This window comes from Anguilla anguilla, chromosome 5 (genome assembly GCF_013347855.1).
Source record: "Anguilla anguilla isolate fAngAng1 chromosome 5, fAngAng1.pri, whole genome shotgun sequence".
In the NCBI taxonomy this organism is placed as follows: domain Eukaryota; kingdom Metazoa; phylum Chordata; class Actinopteri; order Anguilliformes; family Anguillidae; genus Anguilla; species Anguilla anguilla.
In genome coordinates, this window is record NC_049205.1 from 47,468,648 (window position 1) to 47,491,071 (window position 22,424).

General features: G+C 42.3%; 1 protein-coding gene across 3 annotated transcripts in view; it reads left to right on the plus strand.

Moving 5' to 3' along the window:
- The window catches only part of efl1 (elongation factor like GTPase 1), a 69,704-nt gene that overhangs the window by 28,477 nt on the left and 18,803 nt on the right, over window positions 1–22,424 (plus strand). For all 3 annotated transcript variants that reach the window (XM_035418147.1, XM_035418149.1, XM_035418148.1), the window contains exons 16-17: window positions 20,091–20,222; window positions 21,966–22,113. In XM_035418147.1, coding sequence (XP_035274038.1) covers window positions 20,091–20,222; window positions 21,966–22,113 — 280 coding nt within the window. The remainder of the gene's footprint in view (window positions 1–20,090; window positions 20,223–21,965; window positions 22,114–22,424) is intronic.

The following is a 22,424-nucleotide window of genomic DNA, read 5'->3' on the forward strand; positions in this document are numbered from 1 at the left end:
TGTAAACTGTGTGTAAGGACGTTTTGGCATTCATATTTTTTTTTCTTATCTGTATTTGTTAATGGCTGTTTCATTATGCTAATCACGTGAACACAAACAAACAGAATGTACAACAGTCAGCATTCATAATCTCATACACCTGGGATATGGACAAAAACAAAGTTCTGCACATGTGTCATGAATCTCATAATGGTTTTTCTCAGGAACATTTTTAACAAGACCAGGTCAAAACCTAGTATATGGCTGGACCGGCGACCAATGGTGTAACTTCATAACTCGGCCGACCAATGGTGTAACTTCATCACTCAGTGACTCAGTCACAGACATTCGTGTTTGTAGGGCTGGCCCTGCTATTACGGTCAAGCCAAAAACAAAAATAAGAATAATTTAAGAAAAGTTTTGTGAATGAGGCCCATGGCTATGTCTCGACCTTCTGGCAGAAGCAGTGAAGTGCTTTACTAAAAATGGTGTTTGGTAGAGTTAATTTTGCCCTTGATCTGCACAATAACCCCTGGACCACTGGCAGTAAAATGGCTCCAAAGCTATAATCCACCACCATATTTTATGGTTGGTATGAGGTGCTTTTTCTTGCATGCATTTCTCTTTTGGTGCCAAACATGGAAATGGTGCACATGGTCAGAAAGTTCAGTTTTTAATTGTCTGCCTATAGCACCCAGTTCAAGTCATAGTTCCAATGACAATTGGCAAAGTCCAGTTCCTTGGATTTGTCAGTTGCTCTCAGCAAGAGCTTCCTTCGTGCGGCCCTTCCAAAGAACCTGTTTGTATTGAGGTGGCATTTTGTGGTTGATTTTGAGACTTGTTGGACCAAAGATGCAAGTAAACTAAAGTTCTTGAACTGTGATTTTTCTTCTTCTTTTTTCCTCCTGGATTATCTTCCTCACTATGCGTGGGCAGAACAGTTACTTGCATCCTCTTCCTGGAAAGTTTGCAGCTGTTCTAGATGTTTGAAACTGGGTGATTACCCAAACAGTGCTTTGTGGTATGTTTCGCTGTTTATTTATTTTTGTACCTGCTTTGTGTAGGTCAGTAAACATCTGTGTCTGTTTTGACTTCACAGTTCTTTGGCTTTTCCCATGATGATGGATGACGAAGGGATTTTTCGTTGCCTCAGTGAGTAGGTAAATACGTATTTGTTTTGGATTCAAATTTGTGTGCTCTGTTGATCTTGCCTGGCGTAATTGAGCTTGCCAATATGACCCGAAGGTGGGGTTTGCACTTTTTGAGAGTATTTCATTGGTTCCAATACACCAGACAAGATCAGAAAAGCGTAGAAGTATTTGAATCCAAAACAAATATGTATTTGACCTAGGTTTGATTCATATATCGAAATGCTGCTTTGTAAATCCAGAATTGTCATTTTTTAACCATCTTTGTGATATTTGCTGATATCATAAGTTGCTGTATACTATCAGAACCATTTCAGTTATGAAACCTGGTAATTGGACCTGCATATGTTAAGTATTCCCATGTGAGAGAATATTTTACTACATCAGAATAATCACAGCCAGTTTATTTACTTTTTTGTGTTTGCTGTTGAAATTATTTATGACAATTATGCACAAAAGAATTAAGTTCATTTTAAGGGCAGGCCAAGATTGTTAAAATTATGGGCTGAGACTCCCAGAAGGGCTATGCATATTTATTTATTTGCTAATTAGTTTGTTTTTAAGTTGTCCCAAAAGCATCACCACAGTCAGTAAACTACTGTACTCTGGGAGCCCGTTTGCATATATCAGCAGCAGATCCAGTGTTTGGAAGTCTAAACTACATCTAGTTCCTCTGCAATCCAGGAAAAGGAGTAGGCCTAGCTACTGTATAAGGTCTGCTGACTTGCCTTAAAGCATGCTTGCAGTAAACGGACTGCATTTATATATAGCGCTTTTATCCAAAAGCGTTCTATGCATTAACTCAATACGCCTGTCATGTCAGTCATTTCTTATGGTGCAGTGCAATAATTTGTGTTTATGTAAATATTATTTTTTTATTTTCAATTCTGACAACATTTTTTCATATTCATGCATGCAAAAGTAATGCTTTCTTTTGTTTCAAGAGCAATTATTATGTGGTTTCAGACTGCCATAGACAATCTTTCATACTTTATTTTATATATTATATAGAATTGAGCAAATTATTCTGAATATTTAAAAACCGTTCCTGGATTGATCAACTTATAATTTCACTGAATGAAATGAAAACGTGACATTACCTGACAGAACAAAACGAAAGGTAGCTGATTGCGGATGAAGTTAGCTGATTGCGGAACATTAACAATTGGTTCTTGTTTAATTGGTTCTGAAATTGCTTGCTGTGCATTTCAGAAAGCTGAAACATTTCACACATAATGTGAATGTAATACAGAATACATGCAACACTTTTCAGTTGTAATCCTTTTTTTCCCCCTCAATCCTCAGAAGTTATATGCTATGCCTGAAGCTGACGCTGTTGCAGAGATACAATAGTGGCGTAATTACAGTGTGGAAATGGTAACTTAGACAGTTTCATTGTGTGGTGTCGTGCAGGCTGGTGTTGATACTGCAGTTCTGTGTATTCAGCTGGAAATCATGGTGCCTCCGAGCATCTCATTTATTCTGTGGAAAATAAAGTCACTGCTTCAGTGAAAAGGAGTTGATTTCGTATTGGTGCAGCCTATTCTGCGATTGGATTTTCATTTTGTTCCTCAAGAAATATTGAAAAAGAACAGCTTTTCTATGTTTTAGAATCAAATTGAAACTGGCTAGCTTTGGTAAAGCTCTTAATTTAAGATCCTGAAAGGTCCCCATATGAGCCTTGTGCCTTGGCATCAAGGACACCTCAGAATTTTTATTGGCATTTAAAGACACATAGATATTAAAATATTGCCTAAGGATTTGTTGGCCTTTTTTGTAGTTATTTATAACATCCCAGGAAATTATGAATCAAAATGGCTTGTAATGGTCCTATGTTTAGCAAGGTACTGAAACTACTGTAATGTGGGTATATTTAATGTGAAGTAGGCTATTTTAAACATTGTCCATTTTGTAAGTTTGTTTTGCTTCAAAAAGAAAAGAAAAGAAAAAAAAAAACATTGGGGAAAAACATTGTCGTTGGGCTTATCACCTATTCAGCATGCAGTGACATTTTTCACCGTGGGGACATTTAGAGACCACGCAGACCGTTTTTTAAGATGTAAGCTGGGTAATGATGACAACGGTTTGCTGCCAGGGTTAAAGCATAGTGAATACATCAGACTTTCCGCAATGCGAACCAGCTGCTGCGGAACCCTCTTTTGAAATCACCAAAGTCGGCCTGTAAACAGCAGGCCGAATAACGCTGACTCAACGACGAGCGCTTTCCGAAAACATTTGCTTCGCGTTACAGCCGTCCATCACGTCTTTGAGTAACTCCGGAGACCTGGAACGCACTCGGATGAACCAAACGACACCGGCTTTCTCCTCTTTAAAAGGCGGCACCGCAATCAGCCGCCGAGAGAACTAACGTCCTCACCACAAGGACGGGAGTCCAGGTGGAAGTGGTCCATTACCGAATCATTTGGTAATGGAAGCTTTATGGACCCTTATTTAAAAATGTCACATCTGTCATTACCTGTCATGCTTTGTCTGCCAGGCAAAGAGCATGGCCATGACTCACCAGTCTGTTACCCAACCATCCTTGACATACTTTTTTTATATATATTTTTTTTTATTCCAGCACTAACCAGGCCTTTGCAGTTTGGCAGTCATAAGATACAGTCACTGGTTTCTTCACAGCCTGTGATCTCTGCATTCCCCTGGAATTTATTGACCAGTCTTAGCTATCCGTTTTTTTTTTTTTTTCGTTCTTCCTCTCTCACCCACACTCCCTCTCTCCTGTGTGACCTAGATTTCAAACTCCACTGCTTTCTTGAAATGTAGCCTTTGAGGGCGTGTTGCTCACATTTACAATTCTGTTTCGAAGCCCTCGGGAGTAAGGGGTGTTGGGGGTGGGGGGAGCGTCTCTTTTCTTTGTTTAAAGCCTGGCAACCTGAAAATCAGTTTGGATGTGTCGCCGACGTCTCTAAACAAGCAAGGGCAAGCGCTTTGACATTAATCCCTGCTTCTCAGCTCTGTAATGCTAATTGGCAGGTGACTGGTTTCATTGGAGATTGTAGACAGGCTACGATTCTTTGGTTTTTCTAATGAAATAGCAGCTCTGCACAAAACCCACCAATCGGTGGCGTCAGAGAGACGAGAAGAGGGACGTCTTATCACTGCCCGCCCGTCTGGCACTGTGCTCTAGTTCAGCGGGACAAAGAGAGAAGTGCAAATCCAGGTCAGGCAGATGCCATGAGTGCCAGGAGCTCCTGTTTCTGAATGAGCAGTAGGTCAGGAGTCCCACCAACTTCCTCACTTGCCTTAGCGTGACAGGAGGAACGGGGAGTGCTTTCTTTGATAGCGAGGTTTTAACCTGAGGTTGATGCTTTAATGACGCTGCACCACTGGACCAAACCAGCGGGCCTGCAGGATTTGTGAGAGTAGCCACTTTCCAAAAAGAGTAGGTTAAAAATTATTCTTTTCAGCAAAGCAAAGCGAAATAAAAAAATGAAAGGAAAACAAATCTCAGACGACGGTTAAAAATAATGAATGCAGCGGCCGAAAGGAAAATGAATGGTGCGTATATACTTGGAAGCCTGTCGCTTATTTCCACTTCCCAAATTGATTACACAGCTTCGCCAAGGAGAAACGTCTGTGTGGAAACGCGGAACTTCTAATGGAGGCTATCTGGCCGCGGTCACATTTCGCCGTGGACGGATACTTCTGTAATGTGGGAGCCGCGCGAGGCTGCCGTTGGAGTGCGTACCGCACAGATGCAAATGCCATTAAGCATAACGTATTGCTGAGCGCGGCGATTCCGATCTTCAGGCTTCCCACATGTCCTGCAGTGCTGCACTTAACCGAAAACAAACTGACACGGCCAGGACCCGTGCACGCACACTGTTCCATGTACCTCATAAAGCTTGATTGTTTGAGAACACCTTTTCTAAATCAAGCCCACCAGTTGCCAAGACTAAAGAAATATGCTCAAGCTATTTAAGAAGGGCAGGCAGCTTAACTTATATAACGTCTGTATGATGGGTTTTATGTTTTAAAGTCTTAAAATAACCTAGACGGCTATTCCCTGGGCAGAGGAAATAAACGAGGTTCTGATATTTCTCCTGGACTGGAAAATGCTCTGAGCTCGTTTGCCCAGACTTTATTCAACCAAGAGAAAAACAGGAAGCTGAACTACTCTCACTGCGTGCAGATGTTTGGGGTCAAGAATGCGTGTACTCAGAAAAACAATTGCCTGAGTTGTTTTCTCGAATCATTCAGTTTTCTGTTTAGAGCCTATCTATTAGAGTAAACATACTGTCATCTGTTTGTTGAAAGCAGAAAGGACACTAAAGTTTAAAGAAAGCTGTGTAGATTTCAGAGGTTACAAAGGTCTGGTAATGGTGGTTGTTTATTTCTAAACGTTTACTCACAAAGGCTTTGCCACTGGTGTTTGGCACGGTCATAAAGTGCTGTTAGCAAATCAGTAAACTTGTTTTCTTCATTTTCTTTAGAATGATATGGATAATTTTGCTTCTGCTGTCACTCCAGCTCTTGAGTAATGACTGTAATTTAGTTTGAGCAATTAAAAACATTAAAAGAACTTGTTTACATTATCTGATAGTGACGAATTAACAGGGCAGCAGATGCCCAAGTTTGTCAGGGAAAATGTACGCCGATGTCAACTTTTTAAAGAAACATCAGGGACAGAAACAGTTTGAGGACGACAACCATTTAATGTAGCTCTGACCAATATTGGCCTCGGTTATTTGCATGACACAACATCTCAAACTTTGCGAAAGCACATTCACTTTTGGAGAACATATGCTCTGAATTACTCCTTGGGATTTCTGTGGAAAAATATTGTTTTGAAATTGCCCATTAATGGTCATGTCACGGTTGTGTTGAAAGATCTGAACTTCTTTCTTTCACATTATTTTTGCATATTAGACATCTTCAAAAACATATGTACAGAATATAAATATATGAGTGTGATCAGACTTTGTTAATACTTGAAGAGCAGGTGCACCTGTAACCTCTGAACCGTTGTAGTAGCATGCTGGTGTGTAGATAAATTTTGACTTTCCCTTGATTTGTGACAACATGCTTTTTACTTTTTTTTTTTAACTTCATGCCACAGGTTTTTTAATACCTGTGCCATGAAGCATGATGCAAGGGACTTTGAACAGTGAAGTTATTCCCCTCTGTCCAGCCCCACTCCTGTAATGTATATGGGATACGGCTCTTCTGAGCATGTCCTCTTGAGCAATCAGTGCCTCTGCAGCCCTTCAGTGTTGTAGGCAGTCCTGTCAGAGTGGTCAACGTTGCTAATTGCTGGTTATCTCTTGATTTCTGTCTTAGGAAGGGTGTATTAGAGCTTTTGACAGCAGGTAATAGGTTCTTCAGAAGCCGAAATGCATTAGAAATGCAATCTCCCTGATTGTTTTTTTTTTATAACAAAAAATCGGGTCAGATTGTGGTATTCAACCATTTTTATAGTGTCACTAATGCCTTTGGGGAGAAGGAATTATTTATGTAATTATTTCTGTATTTCTCTTCAGCCTGGTACCACCATGCTTTTCCAAGGTGCAATTTTTCGAGGTGTTTATTTGTGTAATCCCCCCCCCCCCCCCGACCGTTGGCCCATAATCCATTAAAAATTAGCCCTTTGTTCAGCTCTTGTGTGGAGAAGCTGGAGACTAGCTTAGAAACAGTGTGGGGTGTCTAATAAGCGCCATTTCCCTCTGGATTTCTTTTAATAGTTTGGAGGCTTTAATAAGCAGCCGGGCCTAGGAGCAGAGAGCAGCTGCATGCCGCGCTGCCATTTAAAAGGGGGCCTGGATGGGTTTCCAGGATCGATGCCAACTTGCAGGCTGTACCTCCTCCTGCGAAAGCCCCAGACCCCCCCACAGGACCAGCTTTACAGCTCAACGCACAGTGTGGTGGAGTGGGGTGGGGTAGACTGCAGCTCATAATGGCGTGTGTGCATACAGGTTTTTTTCTTCTATATTTACGTTTCCTTTTCCTGTTATGGTTAATATTGTTATTCATTTATTTACTCATTTAATATTGTTATTTATTTATTTTTAATATCTGTTTCATGGGTTGTGTTGGCGGTTCAGCTGCTACGGGTCGGTTTCTGCTTCCCCCTTGCATTATGGATAGCCCCCTTAGCCAATGTCACTATCTGAGAGGGGTGCACATTTCTGTTTTTTTAACCCCCCCGCGATTCCCTGCTTCCGCCCATGTGTCCCGCGTCGCTGGAGGGGCAGAGAGGCGGAACAGCTTGCCGCTGGAAGAGGGAGCTCTGCGCCGTCTCCCGCCTGCTTCCTATTTCTCTCTCCGCTCGCGCCGCTCTTTGTTCTTCTCTGCCCAGGCAGGCGGGTCTCTCCCTCTTTCTTTTACTGCCTCCTCCTCCGTATCTCTTTCCTCCCCGTCCCCTCTTTCACTCCCTACCACTCTTTGTCGATTTCTTTGACTCCTGGTTCTTGGTGCTTTGTTGGCACGGCCTGAATGTACGTGGCTGCAGCTGTCAACAAATGCAAGTGCTTTTACCCTCCCAGGCCCCCCCCGCCCGCCCCTCTGTTTTTCGGTGTAAAGACACGTGCAGACGCGAGGCCGCTTCACTCGCTTTCCACGGTTCACGGAAACCAGCGCACTTCAAACTGCGAATACATACCTTTTTTGTCATTATTTGAGCCAATAGCGCCCTGTAGATTTTGAATGGAAAGCAAAGGCTGTGGGACGTCCTTCTCGGTGGAAAAATAATAAAAGATAAATCAGAGGTGTTGTTGCTCTGGCATTGTGTGAAGGTAGTAATAGCAGTTAAAAGCAAGGGAGCCATTTCTGCTTTTTTTTGTGTGTTTTTGATCAAATGAAAATTCCTTTGCCACGCCTCTGGGGTCTGCATGTCCTCAGTAAATGAGGCAGAATATCCCCCTGAAAAAGCTTCACACTGTGTTCTTGGCTACAACCAACATTGGATTCCTTTAGCTCCCTGTTTTTTAAATGTAGTTTTTATTACTAGCATTTGTTTGCCACAGGATTGTTTTTCTGTTATGACGTTTTTTTTTAAATCCATGTCTGACCATTTGGTGTATTCAAGTAATATATGTTCATACAGCGTGAAGTAAGGAAAAAAAGAAAGCCTGTGGTAAAAATGCAGATAATTGGTCACAATCCCAGACAATGAGGCTATCGTGTTCTGCTGGGCTTCTGACTGTAAAGCATGTCATATCATCTCTGCCTGTAAATATTACTGTAAAGAGGAACAGGATCCCCAGATCTCAGGGCTTGGAGGCGGCAGCATTCTCACAGCGTGCGGGATTAGGACTTCATTGACCCATTGTTCACAACTCTTCTCCTCCGTAATCTGCTGGTGCCCATTCAAACGTGCTGTGAAATCTGGACCGGGTGTTCGCCATGTTAAATGACTTGTGTGACTGCACTGGCTCATATGTCTCCACTGAATATTTCACCCACCCCAAAGTTATATGTAAAATGATCCAATGCTGGATAAAGATATTAGCAAGGCTTTGTGGGGACTCTGTTTGAGCTCTTATTGTAAAACCATAACTGTTATAGCTATTGTTGACATTTATTATATACCTCTGCAGTGCCTGAGTCCAGGATTTAAAAGTCCTTCGATTACTGTGCCTCGTATACTAGCCCCAAGGATGCTTAGAGGAAATGGTGTACAATAGCTTGACTTAATGAACCTATAGTTGGTGACTAATTAGCTAAATATTGAACTGCAGGCATATGGGAGAAGGGAAATTAAATATGGTCAAGCTGCTGTCAGCAATGTGAATGCATACATTTAGGCCGCATAACGGATGTGTCCATTTTTAAGTACCTTCGCCTTCGGGAAAACCGAAAAGAAAAAAAAAAACAGGAAGGTGTTGTTCGGGGGTCATGTGATAGCTGGATCAGGCCACCAACTGTCAACATCAGCCAGCTGCCCTCCTCATGATGCCAGAAATGCTGAAAACGGGCTTTCCGCTTCCCCCCCAAAGCGCGCGTCTGCCTCTTTTCTCCATTTTAGCAGACACGCGGGCTGCACTTTTAAGTGTTCTTATTCAGCCCCTTCAGAAAAGCAACTGACTGTGGACGTCCAATGTACTATGCTTTCTCTTTGCATCTGCCTTGTCATTCATTCTACGAGTCACCATACCAAACTTCAAATTTTTTAAGAGTGTGTTCGTAATAATAATCAATTCAATATTTTTGTGGTTGTTATTTTTCTTGAAAATTTCTTTGTTGGTCTTTATCCCAACATAATGGGTACCTTTAGAAATGTTTATGAAGCCATGCTTTTGTTATGTAAGTTGTGTTTTGCCTTTTATTCAATTTTTTAGTACATATACTTGAGTAGATAAATGGTTTTCTTTTCACCAGTAGTTGTCATTCAGTTTAAGAGGGCCTTTATGAAAAATGGAGCTATTTTGTTCTCTTGACTGAAAGAAATAATTGGCAAGTGAAAGAACATGGTCAATTCTCAGTTGATTGGTCCTCCTTTTCAGTGGAGTTGTTTTTTTTTTTTTGGGGGGGGGGGGGGGGGTTCAGTGGCTGATTGTAATGGACATCCTTACCCTATGAATCCATGTGCCATGTGCTTTTTAGAGCTATGACATGAAAATAAACCTCAAAATATGTTGCCAGTGGCCAGCCTCACTGGCTGTGTTATTTTCAATAGAAATGAAATGGGAACTAAAACATATATTCGTAATGGTTTACTTGACTTGACAGAAAGCCCGTTTGCTTTGTGAAAATACATTCTGCCACTAAGAAACAAAGCATCCAGGTGGGGTGCCGCCATTTTCTGTCTAAGCAGTTCCCCTTGCTTTTAATTAAGTAAATGGCGCAGTGCCTTTGCTTTGTTCCTCACAGATGGAGAAAACCGCCCTGATTTCACATGCGATAAAGGCGTCTGAGAAACACTATACTACATGAGTCAGTGTATGGGAGTTGAAGACGCCCGCCTTTCTGCTTTCTATTAGCTGGGAGCGGCCTCTGACGGCGCTCGGGTCGCCCGGGCGAAATGGATGAGGCGTGACGCTATGAGGTCGTCCCCGGGAGCGGCTCTGCCCTCCTCCGCCCCTCAGCGGAGACGCTCGACCCCGCGGTCCCGCGGCCGGCTCTTTTGCGCGGTCAGCAGAAAAAGCCGTCCAGACGAGGACGGCGAGGCGAGGCTCCCGTCGGAGGAGGAGACGAGCGATTTCACGTCCCCGCGGCTGGGCGTCTCCGCCGCCCGCCGCCCGGTTTCCATAGCGGACGGAGCTTCCTCGGGTTCCCGCAGCACAATGGGAGCATTGTTGCTGCCCCCGTGCCTCGGTGCCGGCGATGGCTTCCCCTTCCCCTCGGCTTCCTCTGGCCGCGGCCTCCGCGCTTGCCTCCACACGCGCACAAAGGGACCGCAGTTATGTTTCTGCAAACACGGCTGGAACATGTCTGCCGCTGTGACTTAACCCGTTAGTGTTCCCGCGTGCGGCGGCCTTGCGGTGTTCAGCAGCTTGTTTCCTGGCTTTCCTGGTTCCTCTTACTGGGCCCTCTGAAGAGGATGACTTCAACTTAAAATTCCATGTGTTGCTTGGCTGCTGGTGAAAGCCATCTCTTTAAACTGCTAACAGATTAAAAGGGACTTTCCGCAATGAGGGACTTTCCATAGTTCAAAGGAAGGACTTAAGATGGATTGTAATTTCTTGAACGCATTCCACTATTTTATTAAACCACTGCTGGAACAGCTGACCAAACTATTACTGTGATACATATTCATATGGAGCTCTATGCCACATTTCATTTTTCCTAACGTTCCATATGTATTTTAAAGATATATAAAAAGGCAACTATGCCATCTGGAGCTTGTAAGCTTGGGCATTTGTGCTCATGTGGTTAGACGATGATGGTAATGGTAGCAGTAGTAACAACAGTCATGATAGGAAGAAGAGGAAAAAGAAGAAGTAGAAGAAGAGGAACTTTTATAACATTCATACTAATTTAAATAATAGAAAATGAAAATAAGAAAAAAAGTGAGCCTACATTGTACTTACAAAGGTTTTAGTGCATAAAACATTGTAGGCAGATAGAAATTAGGCTGGCGCAAAACGAATACTGGAGTGAGTACAAATGCAGGGGAGTAAAGATAAGATTAAGAAAAGCAATCAAGAGCATTTTAAAAGCAGCTGTAAAAGACTTTAGACAATGCCTGTGCAGCTGAGGTTTCCTCTGCCAGTGAATTTGTTTTTCTTTAATGGCCTGTGCTGGGAAAGAAGGTTCACCTGTTGATTTTAACCCGGCTGTGAGGACAGAAAGGAGGCCCTTCAAGCATTTAGATAATGGCTCAGCCCTAATTCAGCTGAGACAGTTTGAATGTTGCAGAGAAAGACGCCCCAGAAGATGGCATGATTAAAAGGCAAGCCAACCTAGGGGGCTGTCTGTAATTACATTTATTTCCATCGATGATATTTTTGTTGTTCTGGCCAGCCAGGATGTGGAAAGAACTTCTGTCATAGATTTTGTTTGGAGTGCAGCAGATGGCGGTACATTTCCAGCAGGAAATGTCCTCCTGTCAAACACTGAGCTAAGACTGAATTTATGAGACGGAGTGTTTTGAGCGTATAGAGTTCACACAATGGAGGCGAAATGTTGTCAGTGGCATGGTGCCATTGTTCATGGACAAAAACTACAATGCCAATGTAGGCACGATGAAATAAACTATATCTGTGGTTTGTTTTCCGTTTATGGGTGAAAATAATGGGGAATATGCTAATTGTGTCAACTAATCAGTTCCCTGAATTTAGTTGAATTTGTTCATATTGAGTCTCCTGTCAAATAGCTATAATCACTGTTCGAATGGAGTAATAAGTATAATGAGTTATTATTTCATGAAAATTGATCCTTTGGGGAAAATACATGACAGTATTAAGCAATCAACAAACTGGTCGGAGAATAATTCAGGTTTTTTTTTTACCGCCTTTTTTTATCTTTGATGGGAAAAAATAAATGGAGGTGCATCGTGGGTAGAAAAGATGAAAGAAAGGGAAACAGCAGGTAAGGAGCTTGTCTAGCTGTCTGTCACCAGATGCCGGGCCAGCAGTTTTCACCATCCTCGCTCAGGCAGCAGAGCTCAAAGTATTCCTTCTCATGCTGCAATAATTGATTCCTGGCAAACTCGCCACTTGGGGCCCATATTGCGCTCCGACACTACTTGACTTTGACAGCTGGCACGCAAGACATGCTTCTCTTTTTTTTTTGTATTTCTGTTTGTTTGCTTCGTCCAGCAAGCCAGGAGAAAGGCTGGCTGAATGTGGAATGCATCAGCGCTGAGGCACTGTTAATGGATTGTTCATGGTGACTTTTGGATCCTTGGCCTGTTAAATTTATTACATTTACAGACATTTTCTCTCTTGAAAATCCTTGTTGCAAACTGAAAATGTGGTTTTTGATGAAACTTGACATATAGGCTGTCATCGCTGATCCCTAAATCCTCATAAGTTTTCAGGTCAAAATGAGGGGTCAGGGAAACTTACAGTAGTTTGTTTTATTATTGTTATTGTTTTTTGCCTGTTGCTTTAAAACCCTATAGTTTTGCAAGTGACAGTATGTTTACATGGGTATTACTATTTCACTATCATAAAGTATTCCAATTATCACTTCTATTTTATTTCTATAGTGACAGAGACGCTGTTAACAAAGACACTTTACAGTGAAAATACAAAAGAGAACTGAGGGAATAAAACAGCTTAGTCAAGTAAACAGCTTACTCAGTTCACCATAACCAAACCAGTATCACAGTTAAGAGTAACCATTGTTGGATTATTGCATGATATTCCACTCTGAGATGAAATATTGAGTTATGTAAATGCCTTATTTGGAATACACCTGATGTATACTGTAGGTCTGTGCATTCTGTTTTTCACAGAATTTGGCGTCATAATTCACTTATATGGTAAATTCAGAAATTTTGCATTTTTAGAATGACTACCATACACACATCTGTCTCCATTATGAAAACATTAATGCAATGCAGTTCCTTGACATATAATGCACTGCAACAGGTATATTGTTGCGACCATGATTAGAGTCATTATCCCGAATATCGCGTTCGTGCAAACATATTCCCTCTCAATGATAAATATTTTTCCCCCATTCTTAGTCTTTAACTCAGCCGTTCATGTACAAATTGTAATTAAATATAATGTTACTCTCATTATTCAACAGACACCTATTGAACCTCAGCTCGAAAGGTCAAAGGTCAAACTCACAGATGCTCCTGATAAATGTTCCAGTTACTGGTTTCTTATTACCTGTGTGTTTATTATGTTTACTGGCTAATATCCATGACTATCTATGGAGCACTGAAATGTCTTTAGACAAAGCATAGAAAATCCAGATATTTGCACAGAACCGAAAAACATTTCCCAGTTTCATATGTTGGGCATATGCAAAGATTGTGTATTTAGAATAGACCAGGTGCAGGTGGGTAAGGTTTTTGGAATATTAAGTCAAGCAGTGTGTTTGTGATTCATACTCAAATCAATGTGAAGCAGTCTTGTTTTCATTTTAAATTTGCATAGAAGGAAATGGACTTCAGTGATGATGAAAGTGTAAGTGTTTGATGGCAAGGTTGTAAACAACAGGACATAGCTTTTCTTTTTTCTTTTTCTTTTTTAAAGTAATCATTCCGTTGGCTTTTCTTTACATTTCTTATTGTCTTTAGCCAGCTGTCAATACTGCACAGAAGGTGGCAAGATGAAAAACAAGTTTTACACTGGTCGCTCGTCTTTCCAATAGCCCATTTTAATCTAACTTTGTGGCTAGAATCAATGATATAGTAGAGCATAGAACCAGTATGTTTAATTGTGCATGACACAGTGTGATGTATTTCTTCCTCTGCTGTATTCTAACAATTTTCATAAAAGATCTATCATGGCACTAGTTTTTGTAAAAATTACTTTTGTGTTTTCCTCGGCCTTTCAATGATAAAACCTTTGCAGATTTACTGTTTACCAACTAGTTTTGTCAGGGTGAGATGTATGAATGAAGATGAGTTTTCTCACATGGTTATTTTAAACCCACAGGCGGAGTCCCCCAGTGCATCAGCGCTGCCACACATTTGGAAAGCTGTTTAAAATTATCAACAGAGTGATTGTGTGTTTTCACCTTGCCATATGTCATGAAATTAATTCAGTATAGTATACAAATGAGACGTAGGGATACATTAACTACCGTACACAGTGTAACAAGCAAATGCAAGGTCTGAAAAACACTTAGCAGGCATTATTATTCCAGTTCTCGGCTACGAAAGCTGTCCACGACGCCAGCTCGGAGAAAAAGACCCCGAGCTGCAGCTGAGATGGGTAACAGCTGCCAAATACACAAAGAGGAAAAAATGTACTTTATATAACTAGCGTCTCAGCCAACTGTATTTGTGGTTTGAGGAAATGTCTTTGGGCTTGAGTCACTGTGAGCTCTCTTCTCAGTCTCCCCCGGTGTTTTTTGAGTACCAATTCCAGCTCGCTCTGCTTTTACAAGTTTAGTCAAACTTTGATTGATACTGGTGGAAGGGTAGCGAATCCTGGCTAAAACCCTGTATCTGATTCTCAGGTCCTCCGTATGCACTGTAATTAAGCTGCTGCTTTGAGTAGCGCAGTGTTGAGGAAGCGTCTTGTCTGGGAAGATAACCTTGGCTGGCTTTTCCAGATGTCCCCACAGGACTTTAGAGACCTGTAATTGTTGGTCAGTGTCAGGCTGAACAAGTTCAAGTAAAGCTGGAATGCTTCTGCCGAGTGATGAAATTGGGTTACTTGGCACTCAAAGGCCCCTTTTTTTTTCAATGCAAATATGTTCACATTGGTCATATAACACAATGTTTATATTTGGTAATACTATAAAGAAATTGTGAATGCAAATAAGCAGAAGGTTGCAGGTTTGAATCTTTGGGTAACACCGCAGTGTGTTTTTTCTGTAAGGTACTTGATCTGGAGTGCTTTAGCAAATATCCGACTCTTGGTTATTCAGCTGATATGTAAAATGTGCGGTTTCACTGCGTAAGAATATCTGCCAAGCGAAAATATCATAATTGTCCTTACTCGTGTTACAGACCAAGCATGAACTGCTATTTGCAGTTTAAAAGTTTACCCAGAGTCTTTTTGAAGCATTTCCTACCGGCCTTCTGTTTTCAGTGCACCTTGAAGGCATTTGACAGGTATTGTAAAGATTACACTATGTAAACATAAATGACGGTACAAGCCATTGGCACAGTTTATGGTCTGTTTGCTCATAACGGCAAGTGTTTCAATGTAGCTATGAGTCTTTTTCTTTTTTTTTTGTTTTGCTGAGTATTTCTGTGTAGGATATAGCCATGAGCGTTTACACAGACAGAGCAGAAGAGACTGTTGCTAGCCCCGTTCTTATCAGAAACCTGGAGGCAGCATTATCACTGTAATGGCCGTCCTGTAAAAGGGCTTTATGTATGGCTGCTCCCAGATAAGAATTAAGTTTGTTTTCAGAGGCGTATTTCATCGGAGTAATCGGGAGTCCGATGACAGAGGCCCCCTCGACAGTGAGCGGATATATTTGCTCTTGGAAGTGCTCTGGTCCATAAAGGAGATACGGATCTCTTTAAGATTTGAGAGGTTGTTTTCGCACAATCATCGCTGAACACTGCTGGGTTCGACTGGAGATGAATAGGCTTTGTTTCCATTTCTCTGAGAGGAGGACATGCTTGTAGGTTATTTAAAATCAAGTGTTCTTAATGTGGCCGTGGGAAAAATACAGCCATAGAGGTATGTAGTACATTTTAAACATTTGTTGAACGTCTACTTGCCATTTGTTCTTCTTTGGCATAACTGTATGACATTTGCAGAATACTTACAAATGAATCTGCTGTTATGAGAGCACTCACTGAAGTGAGCCTGCACATGTCTTTACTACCCTGGACAGCTTTCCAAAGGTCAAGAACCTAATTGCTCCTACCCAATGACAAGTATAGGAATGCAGCGATTTCATTCACAAGTTAATCTATGAAAAAATTGGTTTTTCATTTCCCGTTAGGATTTGTGAGTAGTGATTTCTTCATTGTGTGGACACCTGGCTGTACTGTCGTTGAACTGATGGCATGCTTGTTTTGGGGATTTTATTTGATCTTACCTGGATTTGACTTTTTTTTCCACCCCTATCAGTTGGATATATGACCGGGCTTTTGTGTTAGTGATACAAGCAGGTTACAGGTGATGTTGTGTATGGGTAGCCTGTGGTCCTGCTGTGTGAGGGTTCAAAAGCAATTACTGCGAAGGCCAGACTAGTATTTTTAACTTTTCAGTGCCGCTGGTATTTTTAACACAGAGGATTAATTTGGAACGTGAAGCACACAGTTGGGTGTGGAGAAACCCAAACCATGTGCGTGGGTTAAAAGTTTAAGAGCAACGGGATTTATATTAGAATCGTTAAAATGCCATCTGAAGTCAGTGATTAGTGAAGTTTGCTTTTTTTTAAAGGGGGGGGGGGAGGACTTTCATTTGGCAGAGCTTAACCTCTCAGCCCATAGAGCCGCTTCAAGGAAGTCGTCAGCAGCAAGATAAACAGCACTGTGTGGAGACGGGAGTGTGTGTGTGTGCATGTGTGTGGGGGGGTATGTGTGTGTGTGGAGTGTGGGTGTGGGGTGTGTGTGTGGGTTTGGGTGGGGGGTGTGTGTGCGGGCGTGTGTGGGTGTGGTGTGTCTGTGTGCGTGTGTGTGTGTGTGTGGTGTAGGGTGTGTGCGGTGTAGGGTGTGTGTGTGTGGTGGTGGTGGGAGGGGTTGCAGTGTGGGGGAGCACACGGGAGACACAAAGAGCGCCTCTGTTGGGGCCGGCCACTTCATTTCGTTTACGTCTTGGCAAACCGACTGAGTGATTCCGTTCCGCTCGAACTGCCCGCACCGCCGGCCCAAACAGAATCGCCTCTAAACGAACCCGGCAGCGCGATTAGGTCACAGCCCAGAGATCCGCCTTTACCTGCGGATCCATTTATCGGGCGAGGGGTCGTCACGGTCTGGCTACGTTGTCCATCTGATAGGCAGGGCGTAGTAAGTAATGATCAATTTAAGGTGGATATGCCTGACTGGCTTCACAAACAAGATTCAGTATTGGCTTTATTAAAAGAGAGGGTCTCTCATCTCAGCACTACTTTTATTTACTATGTATTTTCAGCTCTTCATGTCTCATTATGTTTGTGTAGTCTGGCTGGGTAAGGATCCATTACATTGGGGACTGAAGTAGTGCTTGATGCGTAATGTATAATAAAATCTTTTGCTCAATCTAATCATTTCTTAGAGAAAGAAATCTTCATTTAAAATATCCCATAAAGTGCATCTCAGCACAGCTGCAGTTTTATTAAATATCTTATATTGTGTGTATAAAAAAGGATGTTGAACATTAAACATGTGGCAAGATTATGAAACTGAATGTAACAATGATAGAGATGTTAAAAAATATATTTCTTGTCCTTTTATGGCTGTCTTTTATAACCATAAGAAACAAAGGTCTACCATTATTTCATTATCACAGTGTTATTTGAACTCACATTTTTGCTGGTTTATGGCATTGATTTTTGTTTTTCATGTTTTGCCTTTAATAGGTTTGTCATGTTTCCACTAAAAATCCCATTGGTCCTCCCACTTCACTGAACTAGTTAGAAGCACTTCCGATTCCACTCTTGCAGGAATACCAAAGCCATGATGTTATTATTGTAGCCCCAGACCTTGATCTTACTGACCGATGTGCAGCTGGTCTGTTGGTACTGTGGGTGAATAAGCACAGCATTTTAAGTATTTTTAATATTTGCACGCACCGTAGAACAGATGTTTGTGAATAACTTTAAGCTACTGGTGTCACAGCGTACATGCTGTGAACAAAAGGTTTTGACAAAACCCTTCTTTTATGACCCAAAGTGATGTTATTTTATCTGGTATTTTCTGGGGAGTGTATCATCATATTACCATGGTTATGTGTGTGCTACATTCCAACGAAAGCACATTTCTTTCCATTCAGAACGAGCCAATGAGGAGCTAAACGGCCATTCCTGTAGCAGATGATGTTCATCATTTAGCAGGACACAGACAATTCGGGTTAAATTAACCTTGTTTTACTGTGGAAAAGATTTTTGAGGGGGGAAAAAAAAGTTCACGTAAGGATAGCTGCGATTGTATCTCATCTATAAATAGTTACTCACTGTCAACCAGTTTAAGCCAGATGGATGCGAGCAACATGGCGCTGGTGTAATGAAGCTCTGGAGATTTATGCGTCTGAACGCGTTTGAGAGGACGGCGTGTCCCCATCTCCGGCTCGTTCGGCGCGTGTTGCGCTCACGTTGGTGCCACAAGTGCCGCTGATGAAAAGCGCAGTAAAAAGCGAGTGTTTTACAGCGCAGCGAAAGCATAATAAGCTGCGGGACACCCTGAGGAAGCCAGCTCTGTCTCGGCTCTCAGGAGACTGTTTTTATTTTAGAGCCCGCGGCTGTTTGTTCTTGTAAATGCAATTACGGCGTCCGACAAATCAGCCTTGGACGATTCAGCGAAGCGAGCGGTGAAGGCGTTTCGGAGCGAGCCGACGGCTGGGCCTTCCTGCGCACAAGGAGCTGCGAAGCCGCTCTCCAAACGGAAGCTTAGCGGCCTCCTTAGCGTCCCGTTCTGAGTTAACGTCACGTTCAGCTGTCGACGGGCGGCAGAAAGTGTAAAAGACAAAAAAAAGATGGCGGGGTGGAGGCTGACGAACGGCGGCCTGCGTGGAACGGTAGACGGCGACGGACGGTTTGCGGGGGTGAAGGGAATGCCGATGGGGGGCCGGCCTTCTGGATAAAAAGAAAGCGGGGCGCTCTCCCGTTTCCTCCGGCTCGTAAACGCGGCGGGTCTGGGCCGTCTGAAAGGCCGCACGGGAGCTTAACCCGGGGAGTCGGGGAGGCGAGCGTGCGGAACAAAGAGGGCTCGTCCGGCCCCGCGGCCTCTCCCAGGAGCAGACAGCGCGGACCCCGCGCGTCTCCTCCCATACAGTATTCGCCGCACAAAAGGCTGCTCTGGCCATTACATTATGAGCTCTGCTCCCCCGGGGCCTGTTCTCTGTGACAGCTGGAAAATAAATCTTCCCTCCTTTTCTTTCTGGGCTGAAATGAATCCGTACGTGCGGGGCTTTGGAATCATTTTGTGCTGATGCACTCAGGTTTTTTTTATTTTTTATTCTTCTTCTCCTCCTCCTCCTTTTTCTGCTTCTTCGTCAGAGCCATGAATGGAAGCCTTTAGGCTTTTGTGATTTGTTTTAAACAAAACTATTCGAAATGCGCGTGACGATCGCAATTATTTTTTCCTTCACTGCCTCCAAGCTTATCTTTCATCTGGGTGAAAGTTTATTTTTTCCGTCTACTCATAATTCATGTAATTTTGTTTAGTTCTGAAATCACGGTTGTAATTCTAGGAATCCGAAAAGCGTTTGTACTCTGTGGCCAGAAGTGTTCAGGGTTTCCACTTTATTTTGTCTCTGTTTTTATTGAGGGGGTGGTATGCTTTGGTGTGTGAGTAATTGGTGTGAATAACGTTTTGGGTTAATCATGCCACTTGCTCTTCACCTACTGCGAGCCAGCCCTGACTCTGCAGAGCAACAGGGTCCACTGGTTATTATCCTGTCATAAACTCCTGTAATTGATCAATCGGCTGACTTTACTTTGTTCCTTGAGTCTGATTTGGCTACTGATTTTGGAGAAAGCTAAAACCGGCAGACCCCGTGGCTCTCCAGGACTGGGGTTTGCCACACTGACTCTGAGGACTTAAACAATCCTCTTCAGTCGGTGCCTCAGAACCAATCATATTGGCCTTACTTTACCTCTCACTAGGCCCTCCCCTCTAATTAGCTCTCTGTCTGGTGCAGAGAGGAGCTTCCGCCACATTCCCTTTTGTGTACTGAGCCAGCCATTAACGTTTTTTGCTTTGAGAGGAAAATTAGCATAGAAATATCAACGGTCCTTCATCCATCTGTCTCTCTCGTTTTACATCCCAAGGTATTGGTGGGATGGAGGAGTGGATCCTGAAGTCTGCTACCCTGTCCACATCCCCAGCCTGTCCCGCCTTCACCCCTCTCAACTTTGAGGCCACCCCCATCGTACGAGTGGCCATCGAACCCAAGCACCCGAGTGAGTGTGGTGAACCATGCTTATGCTCTTGCTGCTTTCTTGTCCCTGAATTTCAGGAGTAGTCAGTTTATCGTGGTTCAGGTAGGGTGAACTGAAATGTGGGGCAAAAAAAAAAAAATGTTTGAACTGACTTTTTTAGTAACAGTACGATCTGAACTTTATTGTGGAAACACTCACACTTTAGGAGCTCATTAGTCACATTGGAACTATTTCAAGGTGAAAAATGCAGCTTGTTTTTCTTTTCAGCAACAAAGGACTTACTAAAATTTTATTTTCTGCCAGAAGTCTATTAAGTAATGAAAGTGTAATGAACAGATACCTCTCTGCTTTAATTTTGAAAAGATATTTTATTATTTTTTTTTTTTTTTATAATAGGTCAAGTTAGTAATCAAATCAGCATGAAATCATTTTTTAAACATAGCTCAAAATTGTCAAAGAGCACATACATTGTAACGTTATTTATTGCACATATGTAAAAAGTAGTTAAAGGGAGTGGATAGGGCTTTATGATGTCCCTCCTGATAGAAAGCTTTGCTTTTCTCATGTTTATAATTGCCATATATAATTATTTTATGCAGCTTCATTGGCCATGTGTTACTGCATGGTAGTGTATTTAATCTAAGAAAACCAGGACTTGTTTCCTGTTTAATACTGGTTGCTGGAAGGACCCTGTGATCTATTTGTAACAAATATTAAGTAAAATGAAAGATAATTAGTATTTAATTAGTATTCAATTATAACATAGTATAATTGTAAATATTCAGGTCATGTTGTCATATTTATTTTAAATATTAAATGCAGATCATTCTTGAAAGATAGGAGTTAGCAGGTCTGCTTGTGGTGTGTAACATTTGTTAGTGTAAGTACAAGCAAATGCCTTTGGCCACAGATCACATCAGCAGGTCATAGATACCTGTATTTTCAGCTGTGCTGCACACTCTGAAATGGTTGTCCATACTTCGCAGCGCTGAATATAATTAAATTAGCTCATCCTCACCCTTGCCCACAGAGAGGAAAATGTGTGTTCCCATTACTTTTTCTTTTATTAAACCCGTTGCTTAGTGCAACAAGACATGGGTGACTTTAATTATAAACTAGCAGGAAAAACATATTTTTAATGGAGATTTGTTTCTGTATAACAATCGCTTAAGTAGAAAAATTGGCTTATAGGAAACAACTGTGTTAAGCACATATGTAAATACATTACATGCTGCATTTCATTTTGGGATATGGAGTATGGAAACAAAACTAAAATAACCTAAGCATCATTAGCTTGAAATAGAAGAGCTTCCTAATCAAGTTTATGTGGCTATTTACATCTTTAATCCTGCTATCCTGCTATTTACATCTTTAAGTTATGTGTTACCTTTGTAATGGTGACATTTATTTTATTCAATTAAAATTAAATTGTTTGTGTGACTTTATATAAGGGGCATACATAAGACAAATGTGAAAAGTTGTGACTTTTGTTACATTTAGACCTTATTTAGACCGCACGCAAAAGTCACTAAGCGCAGGCTATTTTCCCATCTGTCGCAGCATGTGTAATGTTCCCAGCTCAACTCATTACACGAAAGTTGTGGAATTCAGGGCGAGCTTTCAAGGGTTCGCCTTCAAAGGACCGAGGCAGAATCAAAGAGTGACTGAGCCCACACCACACAGCTCTTTACAGCGCCACTGTGTAAGTAAATGCCCTCATTAACCACAGACATGTGCGTGTGCCCGCGTGTCTGTGATCTGCAGGTGAGATGCCCAAGCTGGTGAGGGGCATGAAACTGCTGAACCAGGCCGATCCGTGTGTGGAAGTTCTCATTCAGGAGACGGGGGAGCACGTCCTGGTGACGGCCGGTGAAGTCCACCTCCAGCGCTGTCTGGATGACCTGAGAGAGAGGTGAGTGTTTGGGGGGGACCTACCTGGGCCACCATAGATACGATATGACCCTTTGATAAGGTCGGGGCCTACTTCTGTTCCCATAATGGTGAGGTCTGGGAAGTCCTTCTGATACCATAAAGGTGAGGTCCTGAGGCCTGCTTCTTTTGCCATAGAGGTGACACCTGGGACTTACTTGTGCTGCCGTGGGATCCATGGCCTATTTGTGTAGCCACAGAGTTGAGGTCTGGGGGCTTTTTTAACCATAAAGGGGAGTCTGGGGCTAATTGTTTTATCATAGAAGTGAGGTGTGCAGCCTGCTTGTTTATCCA